General features: G+C 39.5%; 1 protein-coding gene across 2 annotated transcripts in view; it reads left to right on the plus strand.

Moving 5' to 3' along the window:
- Nucleotides 1–17,165, plus strand: part of FSTL4 (follistatin like 4) — an 817,110-nt gene that overhangs the window by 737,120 nt on the left and 62,825 nt on the right. For both annotated transcript variants that reach the window (XM_039485151.1, XM_039485152.1), the window contains one exon: nucleotides 6,193–6,359. In XM_039485151.1, coding sequence (XP_039341085.1) covers nucleotides 6,193–6,359 — 167 coding nt within the window. The remainder of the gene's footprint in view (nucleotides 1–6,192; nucleotides 6,360–17,165) is intronic.

The raw sequence follows: 17,165 nt of genomic DNA on the forward strand, positions 1-17,165 counted from the left end.
AGTGGTTGGAGTTGGCAGTATTGTTCAGTTGACTTCTAGAAGCCACCCCATACCATTTCTGAAAAATGAACTACTCCAGCAAACAAGCAGTTTTTGGCAGCCTGGAACCAGATTTAAAAGTCTGGACCATATTTACAAACAACTGGAAAGGAAACAGAAACCTGAAAGCTGCTGAGCCAGCCCCAGGGAGCAAAGAACTTCCTGGCAGCAGCACAAGTTCATGACCCCCAGGCACTGGCAATGAAGAGTAGACTCTGCTTACTTCAGTTTGAACTTAGGACACACTTTCTCACCCCGATATGCTTTTTGCTCCACGTTTTTTCATTGCAGTTCTTCTGCTGCCAACCTCACTCTCTGTTCCATCTCACTATGCCCCATTTCCTCCCTCTTTCCTCAGTGTACGCATCTCTTCTCTCTCTCCTTCCTACTAAATGTACAATGTCATTGTAAACCAAACATCCTGTACTGATTTTTATGCTTTATAGCATGCATGCAATTGCTCAGTCTTGGGGTAAATTCTCTGCTGACCTAACTCCATTTGAGAATTGGCCCTTAACGTGCAGAGTTCATTTCTGTGCTATGGAAATAGGCACTCTTTGAACGGTTTCAATTTCCTTTTCTTCAAGCATGTTGAAAATCCCTAGTCTTCTAATAGTTTTGAAAAATAATGGGATCACTTCAAAACTTAACATGGGGAATTTATAGAAGAGATTATGCTAGAGAAAAGCTATTGCTATTTGAGTCACTTATTTATACATAGATGTAACAGGTTTCAGATTTTTAAAATTGGAGAAGTATTTTTTTTAAAAAGCACTCAGGATTTTTTAAAAAAATGTTTGTACTGATATATCAATACTTGAAGCAGTTGTTGATTTTTCTCTAACAATACTAAACATCTAGAATATCACTGTCTATTAACTAGAATATTTTGGAAATGGACCCACACGGCTTACTCCGTTAAAGAAAAAAAAATCTTCCTTTTTAATGTATTGATCTGTTAAGACACCCAGTGTATTTCCAAACCCACATCAATATCCAAAGCCAATCCAATAGCTCGGGTTTTATTAGTTAAGTACTAAAGATAAGTCTAAAGTAATGATGGCCCATCTTTGCTGCATTGTATTGCCTGCAATGGATCCTAGACTTGCATTACTCAGTGAACCAAGTTTGGGTGTCAACTGGCAGGTCATCCTATCACAACATCCTATCTTGTACGTAGGCTGAATTTTCAATCTGTTCTTCTTACAACAATGCAATTGTTGCTGAGTTTTGTTGTTGTTTTTTTTTAATGCCTGACTTAAGTAGACATAAACTATTCTCCTCAACTATTAAAGCCTTTTACCTCCTTTTTGTGCCAATTCTCCTTATTTTTACAGCATTTTAGAGAGATTATTATAACTAACACGGCTATCACTCTGAAATCTATTATATCTCTGGCAAAGAAGAGTGGTGAAACGTACTGGTTATGTGCCGGAAGTGCCCAGATTCCCCAGAATGCACAGGAGTTTCACTCAAAACCATGCAAATAGAAATCAGCATGTTTAATACGGCTCAAAATGATTATATGCAACAATCCTACTCTTACTTTGAATACAAATTACCCAATTAAAAGAAAAGGCAAGTCAAAATTAATCTGCACTGATTTACTGGCACTGTATTAACTAATTCCAGTGATTTAAGAGAGAACAGAAACTAATTTTAGAGGGCACACAGACCCTTCATCTACTTTTTGTGGGATTACAATCATACATTCCTATCTTTTTAACTCTTTCTTCTCTCGGCAGTTGTGTGAAAGATCCACAAATAACATGTGAAACTCATTATTGCCCTGTTCCAACAAAGCTAAATTAAGCACATGCTTAACTTTAGGCATATGCGTAGTCCTGTGGACATGAATACTCACTGGGACTACTCTCTTAAAGATAATTGTCAGCTTAAGTGCTTTGCTGGATCAGTGCCTAAGCAGAGGATACAGTAAAACTGAGTATACTCAAAGTATTGTCAAATATGCAAAATCAACAAACAAACAAATGGCAATTTTTCTCTCTACTCCATTTGTTGCTTGTAACAGCAATAGCTAAAAACAAATACATTGACAGAGAAGTGTGATTTTTAAGTTGATTGTGTCCATTTAACATAGGGCTACAACTACATCTGAATAAACCTGGTTGTATAAGCATATCTTGGATAATGACAAAGATCTTTGGTAAAGCAATGATTAAGGGTGCGATAAATTATTATAACTGTTTTAATGTAAAAGTATTTAGAACTTAATGTGCTACTAACTGCAAGCTCGGTGAGAAACATACTCGGTGAGAAAACAAAAATTGATTGTGTTTTTGTTTTTCAATTGATCTGTGTTGTAATCTCAAAGTGACCTCCTGGATATTATTTCACTAAAGTATGGCAACTATTCAATTTTCTCCTTTACTAGAAGTAGATCTGTTTTCCACTACTTCACTTCTAACATGCAAAACTAAAGCCTGTTTGGCTATAATTTGCAAAGAAATCTAATTTTTATTGCAGCAAATCACTGAAACAAAATCCTGCTGAAGAGGGTGTTGATAGGTTTTAGGAGTGTTTTGTAGAATTTAATGCAGTGTGAAAAACAGCGCATGAGAGTAAGGAAAAAATGTAATAAGAAATAAAACCCAATTCTCTAGTGAATGATCCTCTATTTCATTTCTCTTTAAAGGAAGATGGTCCTGATTAGCCGTACTGCATGCTACATATTATATTAATTAACCATTGTTATCCTGTCAAGTACATTGAGAATATTGTATTCATAAAAAGGAACTCTGTACTTTATTCAAAAACAGCTACAATACTAAAACATGTAGCTAGTATGCATTCTCAGATCAGAAAGTGAGGAAATGATGATAGAATATGGTGTCATAATTAGCAACTATGGCTACGTATTGCACCTAAGATGATGACACCAATTGGAGTTTTGCATGAACAAGGACAAAAGGATTTTAGAAGCAATGTGGTAGGGAACTCATCTGAATTGGGACTCAGGAGGTTTATTCCCAGCTCCGCCACTGACCTACTGTGTGGCATTGGGCAAGTCACTCCACCTGGCTGTACCTCTGTTTGTCCTCTTACTCTTTGTCTCTCCTGCTTGGGGGCAGGAACTTGTATCTGTTTTCTTACTTACTTCGCTCTACTTATTTATTGTTTGCTTACTATGTATCTGTACAGAACCTAGCACAATGAGGCCCTGATCCCGGTTGAGGTCTCTAGGCACTACCATAGTGAAAATAACAATAATAATTCAGCCTAATACAGTAACTCCTCACTTAACGTTGTAGTTATGTTCCTGAAAAATGCGACTTTAAGTGAAATGATGTTAAGCGAATCCAATTTCCCCATAAGAATTAATGTAAATAGGGGGGGTTAGGTTCTAGGGAATTTTTTTTTTTGCCAGACAAAAGGCATTATATAAATTTTAAACAATTTTTAAACAAGCAATTTAATACTACGCTGGGGAGGGGGGAGGAAGTGGTGTGCACGTGCAGTGTGTTTACAAACATACTGTACATACAGTACAGTACTATAGTTGAGAGCTGCCCCTGCCTTACCCTATGCAGGCACAGCCCACTGGCACTGGAGACAATGAGGTAGGCAAGAAGGCTGAAGGTGCTGTAGGCTAGGAGAAGCACCTTGAGCAGCAGCCGTAGCTTCCCCTACTCTACAAGCAGTGCAAAAGATTTTCCTTATAAAGATTTTCAGCAGTAGGGGAAATCACAACCATGTCTCCCCTGTAGTTTTCTAGGACATCAGTCAATATGGTTGTGTGAACAAATGAGTGTTCAGATTATATGAAGTTCAACTCTCTTCAGAGGGCCAGAAGAGGGCATCTACATCACTTCAATTTCATTTAATATCTATTAGATGACTTGTGCTGGCCCTCTGCACAGGGGTCCATTTCGCTAATTGGAATGGGGAAAGGGAAAGAGGGATAGATGCAGTGGTGAGCTGGAGCAGGTTCCCACAGGTTCTCAAGAACCGGTTGCTAAAATTAGACCTCCGTGGAGAACTGATTGTTAAAGGGCCAGAGGGTGGGCAAAGAACTCCGGTCCGCGGGCCGGACCATCCTGTTGCTCCCAGGATTCCCAGCTGGGGAGGCTGAGGCTCCCCTGGCCCTTCCCCCGCTTCCCCCCAGCTGCAGCGTGGCCAGCCGCTAGCACCAGCTGGGCAGCTCAGCTGAGCTCTGGAGTCGTCCTGCTGCCACTTTTTGAATGGCCCAGCAAGGTGTGTGTGTGTGGGGCGGGGCTACTGCAAGCTCCAGGCCTGGCCAGAGGAGAGGGGAGGGGGCAAGTGCAGCAATTGGCCCAGGCCCTGCAGGGGCCTCTGGCCCCACGACGATCTCTACCTGGCCCCTCCCCCGCTCCCCCCCCTTAAATCAGAACTTTTTATAGGGAACCGGTTGTTAAGATTTTGGCAGCTCATCACTGGATAGATGTTTATGTTGCCAATGAAAATTAAGGGTTGGGGGAAAATAAATTGGCCCACCCCAGCATTTCATATTCCAATGTGGGCATTGGTCAAAGGAAGTTTTTCCTAAAATGTGTGGCCTAGGCAGTATCAGTTCCTTTGATCTTTGTCTCACAACAGCTAGTTAATTTCTGTGGATATGTATAAAGGAAAAAGACACTCAGACAGCAGAGGGTATGCAACCAAATGATCCAGTGATTCAGTCCCTAATCAGAGTTTCTGACAAATGCTAATCAGCCCTAACACACACAAAGGGTGAAGCGGGTATTTTCCTGCTATTGTCTTCCTTATAAATTCCAGATTGTCTGGAACCAGAGTAATGTGTGGCTGTAATATTGTTGCTGGTTTTTCATGGCCACTCAGCTACCTAGTGACAGGCCCATGTCATATGTCTGGTTTACCCATTTTAACAGTCTCACTTAAAGCATCCCCATCGCTATCAAAATGAAGAAAAGTACTTAATGTTTCCATACTCCTGAAATTGTCTCCAGAGAAGTGACAGGTTTAAGGGGGAAGTGCTGTTATCGGAATCAAATTCCAGTTCTGATAACTCTCGTTACTTAATCGTGATGAGACTCCTGCTGTTTCTTCACAAGTTTTTATTTCCATAATATCAGTGTTTGTGCTTAAAATAAAAATCTTGTTTTGCTGTTTCCCTCATGGCAGCTGCCTTTCAGTTAGTATTATACAGCAACTATTAAGCAGTAGAAATCCACAGGCACAGAAGATGTCTGAATTCCATAGATGTAGGGGCTCTCTAAATCAATGCACTGCTGTCTTGTTTGTTCTGCAGCCAGATACTGAAGCAATATAGCACCAAAAGTGATGTTGAACTTTCCACATTCATCTTAGTGGGTTATTAATTTGAAAGCCCAGTTTTGAGCGTTTAAATGCGACATAGCTTCGAGAGTTTTTCTTGTAGGAGCCTTGTGAATAGGGCCAAGAAAAAAAAACATCGTAGGAAAGATGAAATTGTGAAGGTTGTGGTTTTGATGACAGTGCAGCTTGATTCCCCTGCTGCTTGCTATCTGCCTTGGCAGGAATTAATTCTAACATCAAATCTCTTACCTATACGTACAGCCATATATGGCAAAAGATGCGAACACATCTTTATAACCATTGGCCGGGAAAACAGTATGAAATTCTTTGGTTTTAAAGAAATATTAAAGGTGCCTAGAGCCTGAACTAGTCATGTATTTTAGATGTAGGTGCAAATCAAAATAAATTAAAATTTAAAATATAGGAAAGATGTTGCAATTTCTTAATAGAGGAAAAAAGTGGTACCTCACATGCCACGTAATATTTGGCAAATGTTGATTTTTTTCTTACTGGTAGCCTCCATAGTTTTTTTTTTAAATTAAAACCAGAAAGGTTTACTCAAAAATGCAGTTAAAATATTTTGTTGATGCAGTATATGTAATTTTAATTCTGCTTCTTCATGGAGGAAATGAGCATGTCTGATATCACTGCTCTTCTTAAATTAGCAAGGAATCTGTCTGACATCCAAAGAGCATGAGCTAGTTATAGCAGAAGATTTCATTGCAATGTTTCCTATTTTGGTTTGTTGCTTAGGCTGATCCTTTTTACTGTGTATATCTTTGTCAAAGCTGAAATCTTCCCCAAAGAATCAATGGGAAAATAGTGGCTTCATTCCGGTATTGATAATTTCTTCCTTTTTTCCCTTCCTTTTTCCAGAGGTGGTTCAACTCACTCTTCCAGAGGAACGGAAGGTTAGCATTACCACAGTAACAGTCGGACTGAGCACTGTACTGACATGTGCCATCCATGGAACCCTTAAGCCCCCAATTATCTGGAAACGCAATGGAATCATACTGAACTTCTTAGATTTGGAAGATATCAACGTAAGTTTTGACTTGTGATTTGAATTTGCTTTCTAGTGGATTGTGTATGACTGTTCATTTAAAAGATGGTACCTTTAAGTGATCTGTTTTATTATAATGGAATATTGGAAGATGGATATTTTGTTTCAGTATGGACTATGATTAGAGAGGAAAAGGAAACTGAGTCAGACAAAGTAAACAGCTGGAGCATGGGTAACGTAGTACAGTAACACCTACCGCCAACATTTCATCCCTCATGGTTCATGACAGTCCAGTGAGACCGACGGCCCATGGGTGCCAACCCTAAAAATCATGGGCAAGCTGGCTACATTAGTCATGAATCTCCCATTATTCCCAGTGAGAGGAAACATATTTATCCATCATGAGAAACCACAAGTCAGTAGTTAACTGAAATCTCTCCTATACATCCAATCTAATAATATACATTTTACCCGCTTTTCTCCCACTCTCCACTTACATTATGGGATGATCAGGGCTAAACCTTTCATGAGCTACTGGTTGATTGTTGGGAAGTTTCAAGTTTCAGCTCATTCTATAGGGCATGACAATGCCCATCCAGGAAGGAACCTGTGTATCTGTTAACTCATCCTACTGCCCGATGTTGATGCCTAATATTATGAACATGTGGGCTAGCTGCTTTCTTTCTCTGTGCTTTTTTACATTAACTTGGCGAGTTATAAACTATGTTAAAGAAAATACTTGAATAATGTTAAAAGCTTATTCATTTAATTAATAACATTTCATTTTTGGAGAGGATGGGAAATAGTGCACAGAAAATATGGTGCCTATTTCTTTTCTTTTAGCATTAAAATATGCAGTAAATCAGGTTTACTTTAATTACAGAACAATATTAGTTGATTTATAATTTTTTTAGCTCTTGTTAATTCTAATATTTATTAATTTAGGTTAAGAGCTGATATATACAATATTATATCCCACTAAATTGTTGTGGAATCTGGATTGCTGAAATGTAGAGAAGCCATCATTTTACTGTCTGCATTAAAAAATGAAAACTACAAAGTATGGGATATAAGTGAACACTGCACCTTGGTATTGCATTTTTCTTTGCCACTGTATGAAACTTTTGTGTGTGTGCAGGCGTGCACCTGTGTCCTCGAGGCAGGGAATCCGTATGCCTAAAAACTATTTTATTGCATGTGCAAATTGGCTATGTTCACCTTTCTAAACATTCTGTTCTTTCCATCAAAGCAAGTGCTACCCTTTTCAAGTGTAGTTCTTGTTGCCATCTGGAACGTGACATTGAAATGCAACTTGAAACCAGCAACATATTGCTATAATATTAACAGAGGAATGTAGAGAAACTTTAATGAAGACAGGCAGGGCAGCAAAGCTAGCCAGAAGCCAGTTTACCTAACCCGATTTCTCATAAATATCCTTCAATGGTATGGTGTGAATAACCACTTTTGGGTCATTGGCAGTACAATCGCATGGAATCTTGCCCAGACACTAAGTGCAGGATTGTGGCTTTCCAAATTATAGCAGGAAAGTGACATGACATAAAATGCATTGTGGGGTTTTGTTAATAAATAACTATGTGTTTGGTACAGATATTCTTCTAGAATTAGCTTCTTTCTGGTCACAGACTAGGCTTGTTATTTGTAGGTGGTGAAGGCTACATATCTCACCAAAATGTTTAGTTTAGCTAATCATAAGTCAGTCAGCTTCATGTTAATCAGGAGTCCAGGAACAAACTTTTTTGGCTATAATTTTCACTAGATATGGTCTGAGAAGACTGTTTTAGTATCCAGCTCTGGATTAGGTTTAAGCCAGGATTTGGTGGTCAAGATCAAGTTTAAACTAGGGCTAGGGTTCAGGTTTAACTGCTTTAAATCTTCACACTCAAAAGTAGGTTTTTACAAGATTTCAGCTAAATATAGGGGAAATCCATGAGATCAGGTGTTTTTAGGAGATACTGTCCACATCCACACTGGAGGCCCCTTTTGTGACCTGGAACCAAAACCAAAGTCCAGGAATTTGAATTCCAACACACACTTAAATTAGAAGGTGCTTGGTTTGAGGTTTCAGATCATATCTAACTTTTGTTATATTAATTAGAATTTTTAAGATAGAACTTTTAAAAAGGAATAAAAGTGTACTTGATTTTGAATCACATAAATTTAGCATTGGAACAAGTGGACTCTGGTTTACATGATTTACAACTGTGCCTGGTATTGGTTTGTTGATTATAAACAAGACTTGTCTTTGAATGTTAAGAGGAAATATGTCCTAATGCGTAAATGGAATCATTTCTGCACAATCTCATCACTCCTTTAACTAGTGTTCACTTTGGACCTGACCTCAAACAATCATTCACATTTTAAACCCGTCTCTGCTCGCAGTTATTCATGCTGGCTAGGCCTCTTTCTAAGTGGTTATCACTGGAAAGTTTATCAAAATGGCACTTGCAAAGACTTACATGGAGGAGAAGCAATATCTATTTTTCCATTTTAATGTTTCACATTACAGTTTACTATCTTTTTCATCTTGTCATCTAACACATAGTATTACGGTAAACAGCTTTTGCAGCTATGAAACACCTTGACATCTTTTCCTTTAACATCTTTTCCTTCAACTAATCTCCAAAGACTTTTACTACTACTTACACTCCACTGGCATCTGTATTATTCCTTCTTGTTATTAGTGATGTCACACAGTAGCTTTTGGAATTATGATCTTTCTCCTCCAGCCCTTTATCAAAGTAATCTAAAGGTCTCTGTGGGTTCACATATATCATCTAGCAGGTGGGGAGAGGCTGTATTTTTCAAGCGTTGCTCAGGAGGAGGAGATTTGAGGGATGAATACAGTGGTTGACACTAGAAAGTCATCATTTACCACTAGATACCTCTCAGTAACTATGGTAGGGAAATGTAGGGAACATCTGTCGAAACTGACTGCATGTCTCATGCCCTCCCTAAACATCATTAAATCAGCGTCCTCTGAGTGGGGGAATCCCATGTCCATACAATTGTCTTTCTCAACCTATTCTTCAGGTATGGAACTGGGATGTGAATATATGAAGCAGCAGTGTGTCAGTGCTGCTCAGTTCTGAAAATGAGGCACCAGTCTCTGCAGGTGATTCCAGAATTAAGCATCACTTCCTTTGCTCATCAGTGCCGTGGACCAAAAACATAGTAGATTGGCATTGACACCACTTCCTGAGGTCATTCTGTTTTGTCACAATCTCACAACATTGCATCCCATGCAACATGAAGTTGCATTTGAGATGATGACGTTGCATCTTGGTATGTATGCATAGGCATTTCTTGGGCGACTGAGCACATGGGACTGGAAAGGCTAGTAATTTTTGCCATTCAGGTTTGCAATGTGGGTGTCAGCTCTCAGAGATTTGTGCACTATTGCTCTAGTTGGATTTAAGCTACATTAGATAATTTAAAGGTTGACTGTGATGTTTTGCAGTGTCTCTTGTGAGTACTGAAATTCACATTATTCAATGTTCTATTTAAAGGCATTGGGGGAAAGAAAGCAAAGACAGTATGCTTCTTAATATACTTGAAGTCAGTTAATTAAATTACTTCAGTTTTTTCTCTTAGTATGCCTCAAGCAGAAACTCAATTGCATTTCTGCTTTTCACAATAAGGTTAGCAATTTGGCTAATTGGAAGTGCAGCAGGAGATTAATTGTACCTTTTTAACTTCAGGGAAATCCTCCCTGCTTCTGGCACAGTTGCAATCACACACAAACCTACTGGATCTTCATGCACTCAGAAAAACCCACATATTATACTTCAATTAGACTCTCCCTCCACTAAATACTAATGGTTGTACAGGAAACCAGATCAAAATATAAACCCGACCGTGAGTGGAAATCAGAATCCTTCCAGCAAGCTGTGGTACAGAACTAGGAATACTCTACGACTAAGTGATTTAGCTGTATTTTACTGTTCTGTTCAGACTCTTGATAAATGTACTGTGAGAAGACAGAAATATGATCTAAATTAAAATAGGAATTGACAAAGATGGACAACAAAAGACTGGATTAATACTGAATTTACATAGACACTAAAACTAGAAGATTAAAAAACCTTGTTATTTATATGCCTTTTTTCTTTATAATATTTTTGAGACATTTTGATTGGCAACAAAATATTAATCACTTTTCGCTGCTTATTTAAGGAGAAGCTTTCATGAGTAACACAATAATAATGTGTCTTGTCTGATCTATTAAGAGCTCTGTTAATGAATTCAGTCACATAGCTATTACAAAATGCCATCCTAATGACACATGTAATTAAATGTTTTTTTCCCCTTGAAAATATTTAGGATTGCCTTAAGCACCAAAATAATATTAAATCATAAGGAGAAACTTTGTGACTATGAAGTAGAAGCCACATCAGTTTTCTTACAAAGAAAATTTATTTTTTATATTTGACCCTTAGTTGAGATGTAGATGCTTTAGATAGTGATAATGGGTTATCTAATTATAAAGAGTTAAATGATGAAATTGTTTTCTTTCTAAAGTGTATCATTTTGCTCTCCAAGAACAATTGGAGCATTTGCTAATATATTACGAAACCACTCCTAAGTCCAAAATATAATAAATCAAATTATAGATCCCACTGGATTTATAATATCTGCAGAGCTGTTTCATATTGGTCTGTGTAAAGAACTGGCACACAGAAGGGTTTTAAACTCATATATTTCAACAGAGATGTTGGAACTTATCTAAATTTGTAAAATAACTGAGTGCCTCCTCCAGAAATATGGAAAGAAAAGATACGTGAACAATTGGGCTTACAATTTAACCATAACAAATGGACTGCAGAATCCAAGAACAAAAGAACTGGTTGGCTTGCCAAGAGTCTCATAGGTAGCTAATACATAAATTCATCTCTGCCTTCCATTACACATTTCACATTAATCTGTACAGTTTCGTTTAAATCCCCATTAGGTCATTAGTCCAAAAATATGTTTTTTTAATTACATATCATTAAGATATAGGTTTGATACTGATGCTGGATAGAATGAAAGTTACGTACTGTCTAAAGATTTGATTGGAGACAAACGCAAACCCCAAAAGTCAATTGCTTCCTTGTTGAAGACACGCAAGGGAATTAAATGCATGGAAGCAAGAGTACTTAGTAGCTAGTTTATGGCTCGTCTTTCTACTTACTTGATGAAAAATCAATAATTTCCCTTAAAGAATATGCTCCCAGGAGTTAACAAAATGCAGCATATAATTTGCTTACTTCTGTAGCTTGTGTGTATCAATTCATTTATCTTGTGACAAGTACAGAAGAGCTAAATTCTCCATTGTGTCCCCAGTTTTCCCAGCAATTCTACACATTCATTCTAGCATTAGGCTTTTTTATTTTTATTATTTGGAATATTCTTGAATGAAGTTTTTTTTTCTTTTAACACTTCTCAGTCTTTTTGATTTTCTTACCCTGAAAAGGTGTGAGATTATAAAGCTATTATATAAACTGATGGCATTCTCTCATCTGGAGTACTATGTGCGGTACTCGTCACTTCACCTCAGAATACAGGTTACAGAATATGAGCAGGTTTAGAGTAGAGTGAGGAATATAATGGAAAATAACTCTCATGTGAAGAGAGATTAAAAGATTGGGATTGTTTTACCTCAGAAAGGAGACAAATAAGAGGATTCAAATAAGTGCACTTTCTAAGTTGTCTTCAGCAGTAGCCCCATAAAGAATGCACTGCAGTAGTTTAAATTTCCTCAAGAAGTTTTTGGATTTTTGGATTCCTGCTAGCTACTGGAGTGCCAGTTATCACTGTAGTTGTTATGAAGTCTGGATCAGAGAGGAAAGTCTTCAATCTCTTGAGCAGGCAAAGTGAAAAAAAATACTTCCAGTCACTGCTGCTACCTGGAGATCCAGTAGCTATTGAGAAGACTGAGAAGCCCCTTCGCAAAGGGAAGGCACCACTCTCAAAAGAGAGAACATTTCTTTGTTTCCCCTTTTCCACCAGCATCACCTCCATCTTGTCTGAGTTGAGCTGCAGCCAGCTCACTGGTTAATCACTTGCAAAATAGCTCTTCAGAGATCCAATTTGTGGACCTTCAGAACAGCTTCTAGCCACCCTCCCCATAAAACAGATATTAGATTAGCTACGGTGGTATTTAGTCAAACTGTTCATGTTGAGAAGACCCAGAAGCCTCACACTTTTATATACAATATTATTTTTATGTAACATATATTAGATAACTAATCTTTTCTCCAAACTTTCTTCAGCTGTCGTACCTTTCACTACAGTTTTGAGAACAGAGGCATATATTTTCATCTACAATAAGGCACCTAAATCCACAATTTGGCACATAAATAAGTGGCCTGATTTTTACATGGCCCCATAGCTGCAGTGGGAGTCAGTGGGCTCAGCACCTCTGAAAATCAGGCCACTTTTTAGATGCTTAAATATATGCCCATTTTAGTCACCCAGTTTTAAAAATGATGGTCAGTGTTTGCCCTTAATGAGTCAATCATGAGACGGTACAGTACTTCGCTTCAGAAAGTCAAGACATTTCCGATTACATGCTGCCATGTGATATGACTAACACAGGCTATCATGCTCATCAGCTGTGAATATGGTTTAATAATAATCCCTTTTAAAGAAACATCAGTTCTGAGCAAAGCACAGCACTGAATGGATTAAAAAATAGTCAGAGTCACACTGCTAGCAAAACCAGCAAAAAGAAATCACATTTCCACTGCTTCACAATGAAGTAAATATTTTAGTTCATACCCTCTTGATGAAAATAAAAAAGGCAAGCTTTTGCAGATTGAAAACCATCATTTAGCTACTGTCATGCTGTTTGGAGTGGTTCACGCCCATGAGTGCCAACCCTCAGGGCAGACTGTCAAGAAGCAGGGCAGAGACCTCAATAGTTAGATTTTACCAACCTAGTAACACATGTGAACTTCTGAAGCACTATAACAGTCTTACCGTGGAGTCACAGACACTCTCCTTGGGCATTCCAGTCTATCTTGCCACCCAACTTAGTGAGAGTTGGTTGTTTATACACCAAAAATCTCAAAATACTCAGGTTGTTCCCAGTCCTAAGAAAATCAGTCATATACCCCAGGTCAATGTGTATTTTAGATCTCTCACCAAAGACAATGCTTGTTGCCAGTCCTGTAATAGGCTAACTAAAGAGTTATTCCAAAGTTAAAGCAGTAGGCATGTATGGATAAAGGAGTTGCAGTCTATGATTTTAAAAGGTTACAGACTTGTTGTCCTCTATAACCTCTGAATGTCTTTCAGGGCTAACTAGGGTAACCAGACAGCAAGTGTGAAAAATCGGGATGAGGTAATAGGCCCTTATATCAGACAAAGCCCCAAATATCAGAACTATCCCTATAAAATCGGGACATCTGGTCACCCTAGGACTGACCACATTGATCCTGGGGATCTGTGCTCCTGTTTTATAGCTCCAGCCCTGTGAGAGTCTAAACAGCAAAAGACAGATGAAAAATTTTCTTGTTGGCTATTTTTTCTTTCCTCCTTCCATAATTCAAGCTGATGGGACAAGCCCTTTTGCATGTATCCTCTCCATCTGTGTATTGTGATGTCCCACAAAGGCCCATTTAGTTTTGATAGGCTTCTTGGTGGTTGGAAGAATATCCCTCCCGACTGGGTTCACAGTTTCAGAGCAAATATTTTTTTACAGTCATAAAGCAAAAACTTAAATATGACTTTATAGCATGTGATAAAGGTAGTATAACTGAGATTAATACATGCATTAATTTACAAAGATTTCATAAAGAGTAAACACATTGTTCTAAGTATAATAGCCATCTTAACTGTAGTAACGCATACATCGGGGCCATTTCTATCACGGGTGATTGACCCACATTAAAAATCAATCGCGGGCCACACACGATTAAAAGCAAGTAAAAAGCAACTTAATTTGGGGGGGCGGGTGAGAGAAAAATATAAAATGTTCAACTCACCTGCGGGGGGGGGGGAACGACCTCGGGGCTTCCCACCATGGCATGACGAGTGGCACTCATGGCTCCAGCCCCACAGTGGGATGGGGACGTGGAGGCTTGGGGCTTCCCGCCCGTGGCGGGGTGAGCCAGCACTCGTGGCTCCGGCCCCACAGGGGGGCACCGAGACTTGCCGTGGGCTGGATGAAATTAAGCAATGGGCCAGATCCAGCCCACGGGCCGTAAGTTCCCCACCCCTGACATGTGAAACAGACTGGTTTCCAGCAGCAATGAATTTGTCAGTGCTTGGCACAAGCTGGCACCTGGGCTCCCAGCTTACAAGCTACAGAAAACTCTTTCTTCTGCCAGAACAGCAAATTACGGAGTCGGACAAATTCCCAATTTTACCTGGGTTCAGACTTTCTTCATTTTCATCTTCTGAACAGTGCAGAAGCCAATCATTTTTTTTGATGAATTGGTCGCTGGTTTTTGGTGAACTGGCTAAAGGGAAGTTAAAAATTAATTGCAGCATCTCATACATCTGTGGACTTCTAAGCAAGGGTACAATCCAGCTGCAGTCAATGGGGTTATTTCCATGGACTTTACTGGAAGTTTGATTGGATCCCAAGGAGTCAGTAGGATTTTTGTCTGAATTAAGACTGCAGGTTGAGTCCTGAGCGGGCAGATCCTGAAAACTATCTGGAGTTAGACTTTGTACCTTTTGCAGAATAAATGTTCAATGGTAAGGAACTTGTATTGACTTTGTAGGTTCTGGTTTTGTGTGTCCAATATATATATATATATTTAGGGACTACTTGTGCATCAGTCCCCCACAGGAGTTTTGTGCATCAGTACAGTTGTATACCCTACTCAGTCTGAATCCTAAGCAATACTTCCCAGAAAATGGCTACCTTCATGCTGCACTGGACCCAAGTTGGTGTACTGGGACATATTTAGACTAACAGGGGCCAGAGTGAGTGAAGTGATTGCAGACCAGCAGTAGGCCTGGGCAGGCCTGGCCAGGCAAAACCTGGATTCCTTGTTGCAAGTGCACAGGAACGGCTTCCCATGGAACTAGTTGCTCACACTCTGTTGCTGGAGTAACTAAAGAGCTGCACTTGAGTCAGCTGCTGATGACAAGGATGGGAAATGGTACTTCAGATATGTGTCTTCTCCTCCCACATCCATGCATATCCCTCTATTTTGCAAGATTCATCCCCCATGCACATCCCACCTTATTTTGGCTGATTCTGGATCCATCCATAGACCCCTTAGGATGTATATAATAAATCTGCTCTTAAAAATCCATCATAAATGTGTGATTTTGAAATCCATTCTAGAGTTAACAGCCCAAATGATAATTAAGTTAAACTTCTCATAGAGCAGGCTGTATGAAGGAGGAATATCCTGTTTGTCCTTAATGTAGTTTCCATTGTTAACTACTAAAAAGGTCACATGTGAGTAACCCTTCTGAATATCCTGGCTGATAGAACAGGCCATTACAATGATCACGCTCTCATGCCATCTTAGATTATACAGTAATTGAGTGATGTGAGGAAATTATGGGATGTTGTACAGTTTGAGAGAAGCTTTTTTCTTTAAAGTCAAAGATCAAGAAATTGCAATTGATCATACAATACCTAGCAAGCGACTTAGGTCCTTCTAGGCCCTGGATGGTGAAGGTTAAATGGAAAATTGATATTTATGATGTTTTCAGGATACATAATCTCTCGTACTGGCATAATAAGGTTAATGGATCTTGCATCTATTTGGTGCCTTCGTTGGACTATTTCTGTTCTGGTTCAGAGGCTAAAATTAAATAGGTTGTTAGTGCAACCACAAAAATACCAACATGAGAAACATCTGGCTGTTCGTTTTGTCCTTTGGAGCACACAGCATTAGAAAGTAAGGCCGTTATGTTCTCAGTAACACATCAACATGTATGATAAAAATTTAGATCAATAAGGGATTTTGAACCATCCTCTGTCTTTACCATGAATAGTACAATCTGGGGCTTTATTATTTATTTAGAACACGGGTGGGCAAACTTTTTGGCCTGAGGGCCACATCTGTGTGGGGAAATTGCATGCAGGGCCATGAATGTAGGTGAGGGCAGCGCATGGAGCCCTCTGCCCCCCCTTTTCCCCCAGGGGCCACAGGGACATGGTGCCGGCTGCTTCCGGGAGCAGCATGGGGCCCATGGCGCCATGGGGGTGGCAATCCCGCAGGCCAGATCCAAAGCCCTGACAGGCCGGATCTGGCCCACAGGCCATAGTTTGCCCACTCCTGAATGTCTCTGGGAGTGTGTCTGCTGCTTTGAAAGAGTACAGGTCAAAGCTCTCCTCTTCAGTGCCTCCTGCTGGTTACACATGCCTTAACTCCCCTTTCTCCTTTTGGGTTTCTGTTCTCCCTGGCTAAGAAGTACCTCACCCTTTGAAGTGCTGCAAGGCAGGGGAGAACTTGTCTTCCATTCTCATCCCCACTTCATGCGTCTATGCAAAACAAGATACACGCTAGCCCGAAGGTGTTTAGCCCGGTGCTGGAATTATTTCAAAGGATTAGAACCCCAGCAGTTCCAGAAAAGGCTCCAGAAGCTCTCATGATGAGAGCTGAGCCTAAATGAAAGACACCTATATTGCATCACTGGTTCAGGCAGTTCCCCTACCTTTCAATAGGCACATCGTCATTTCACAGAAGTAGTATTATTAAAGGCCGGAACAGCCTTCTCGTAACTGAATACTGTCTAATTATTACAAGAATGCTCTGATATAGTCAGGGGGAAAAAATCCCTGTCTCCTGAATCCATTTGCAGGAGGTCCCCTTTAGGCATGGATCTCCCGTGTACTGCATGGAAAGGCATAGGGATCGGCCACATTCATGGT

Source organism: Mauremys reevesii, linkage group 8, assembly GCF_016161935.1.
Source record: "Mauremys reevesii isolate NIE-2019 linkage group 8, ASM1616193v1, whole genome shotgun sequence".
In the NCBI taxonomy this organism is placed as follows: domain Eukaryota; kingdom Metazoa; phylum Chordata; order Testudines; family Geoemydidae; genus Mauremys; species Mauremys reevesii.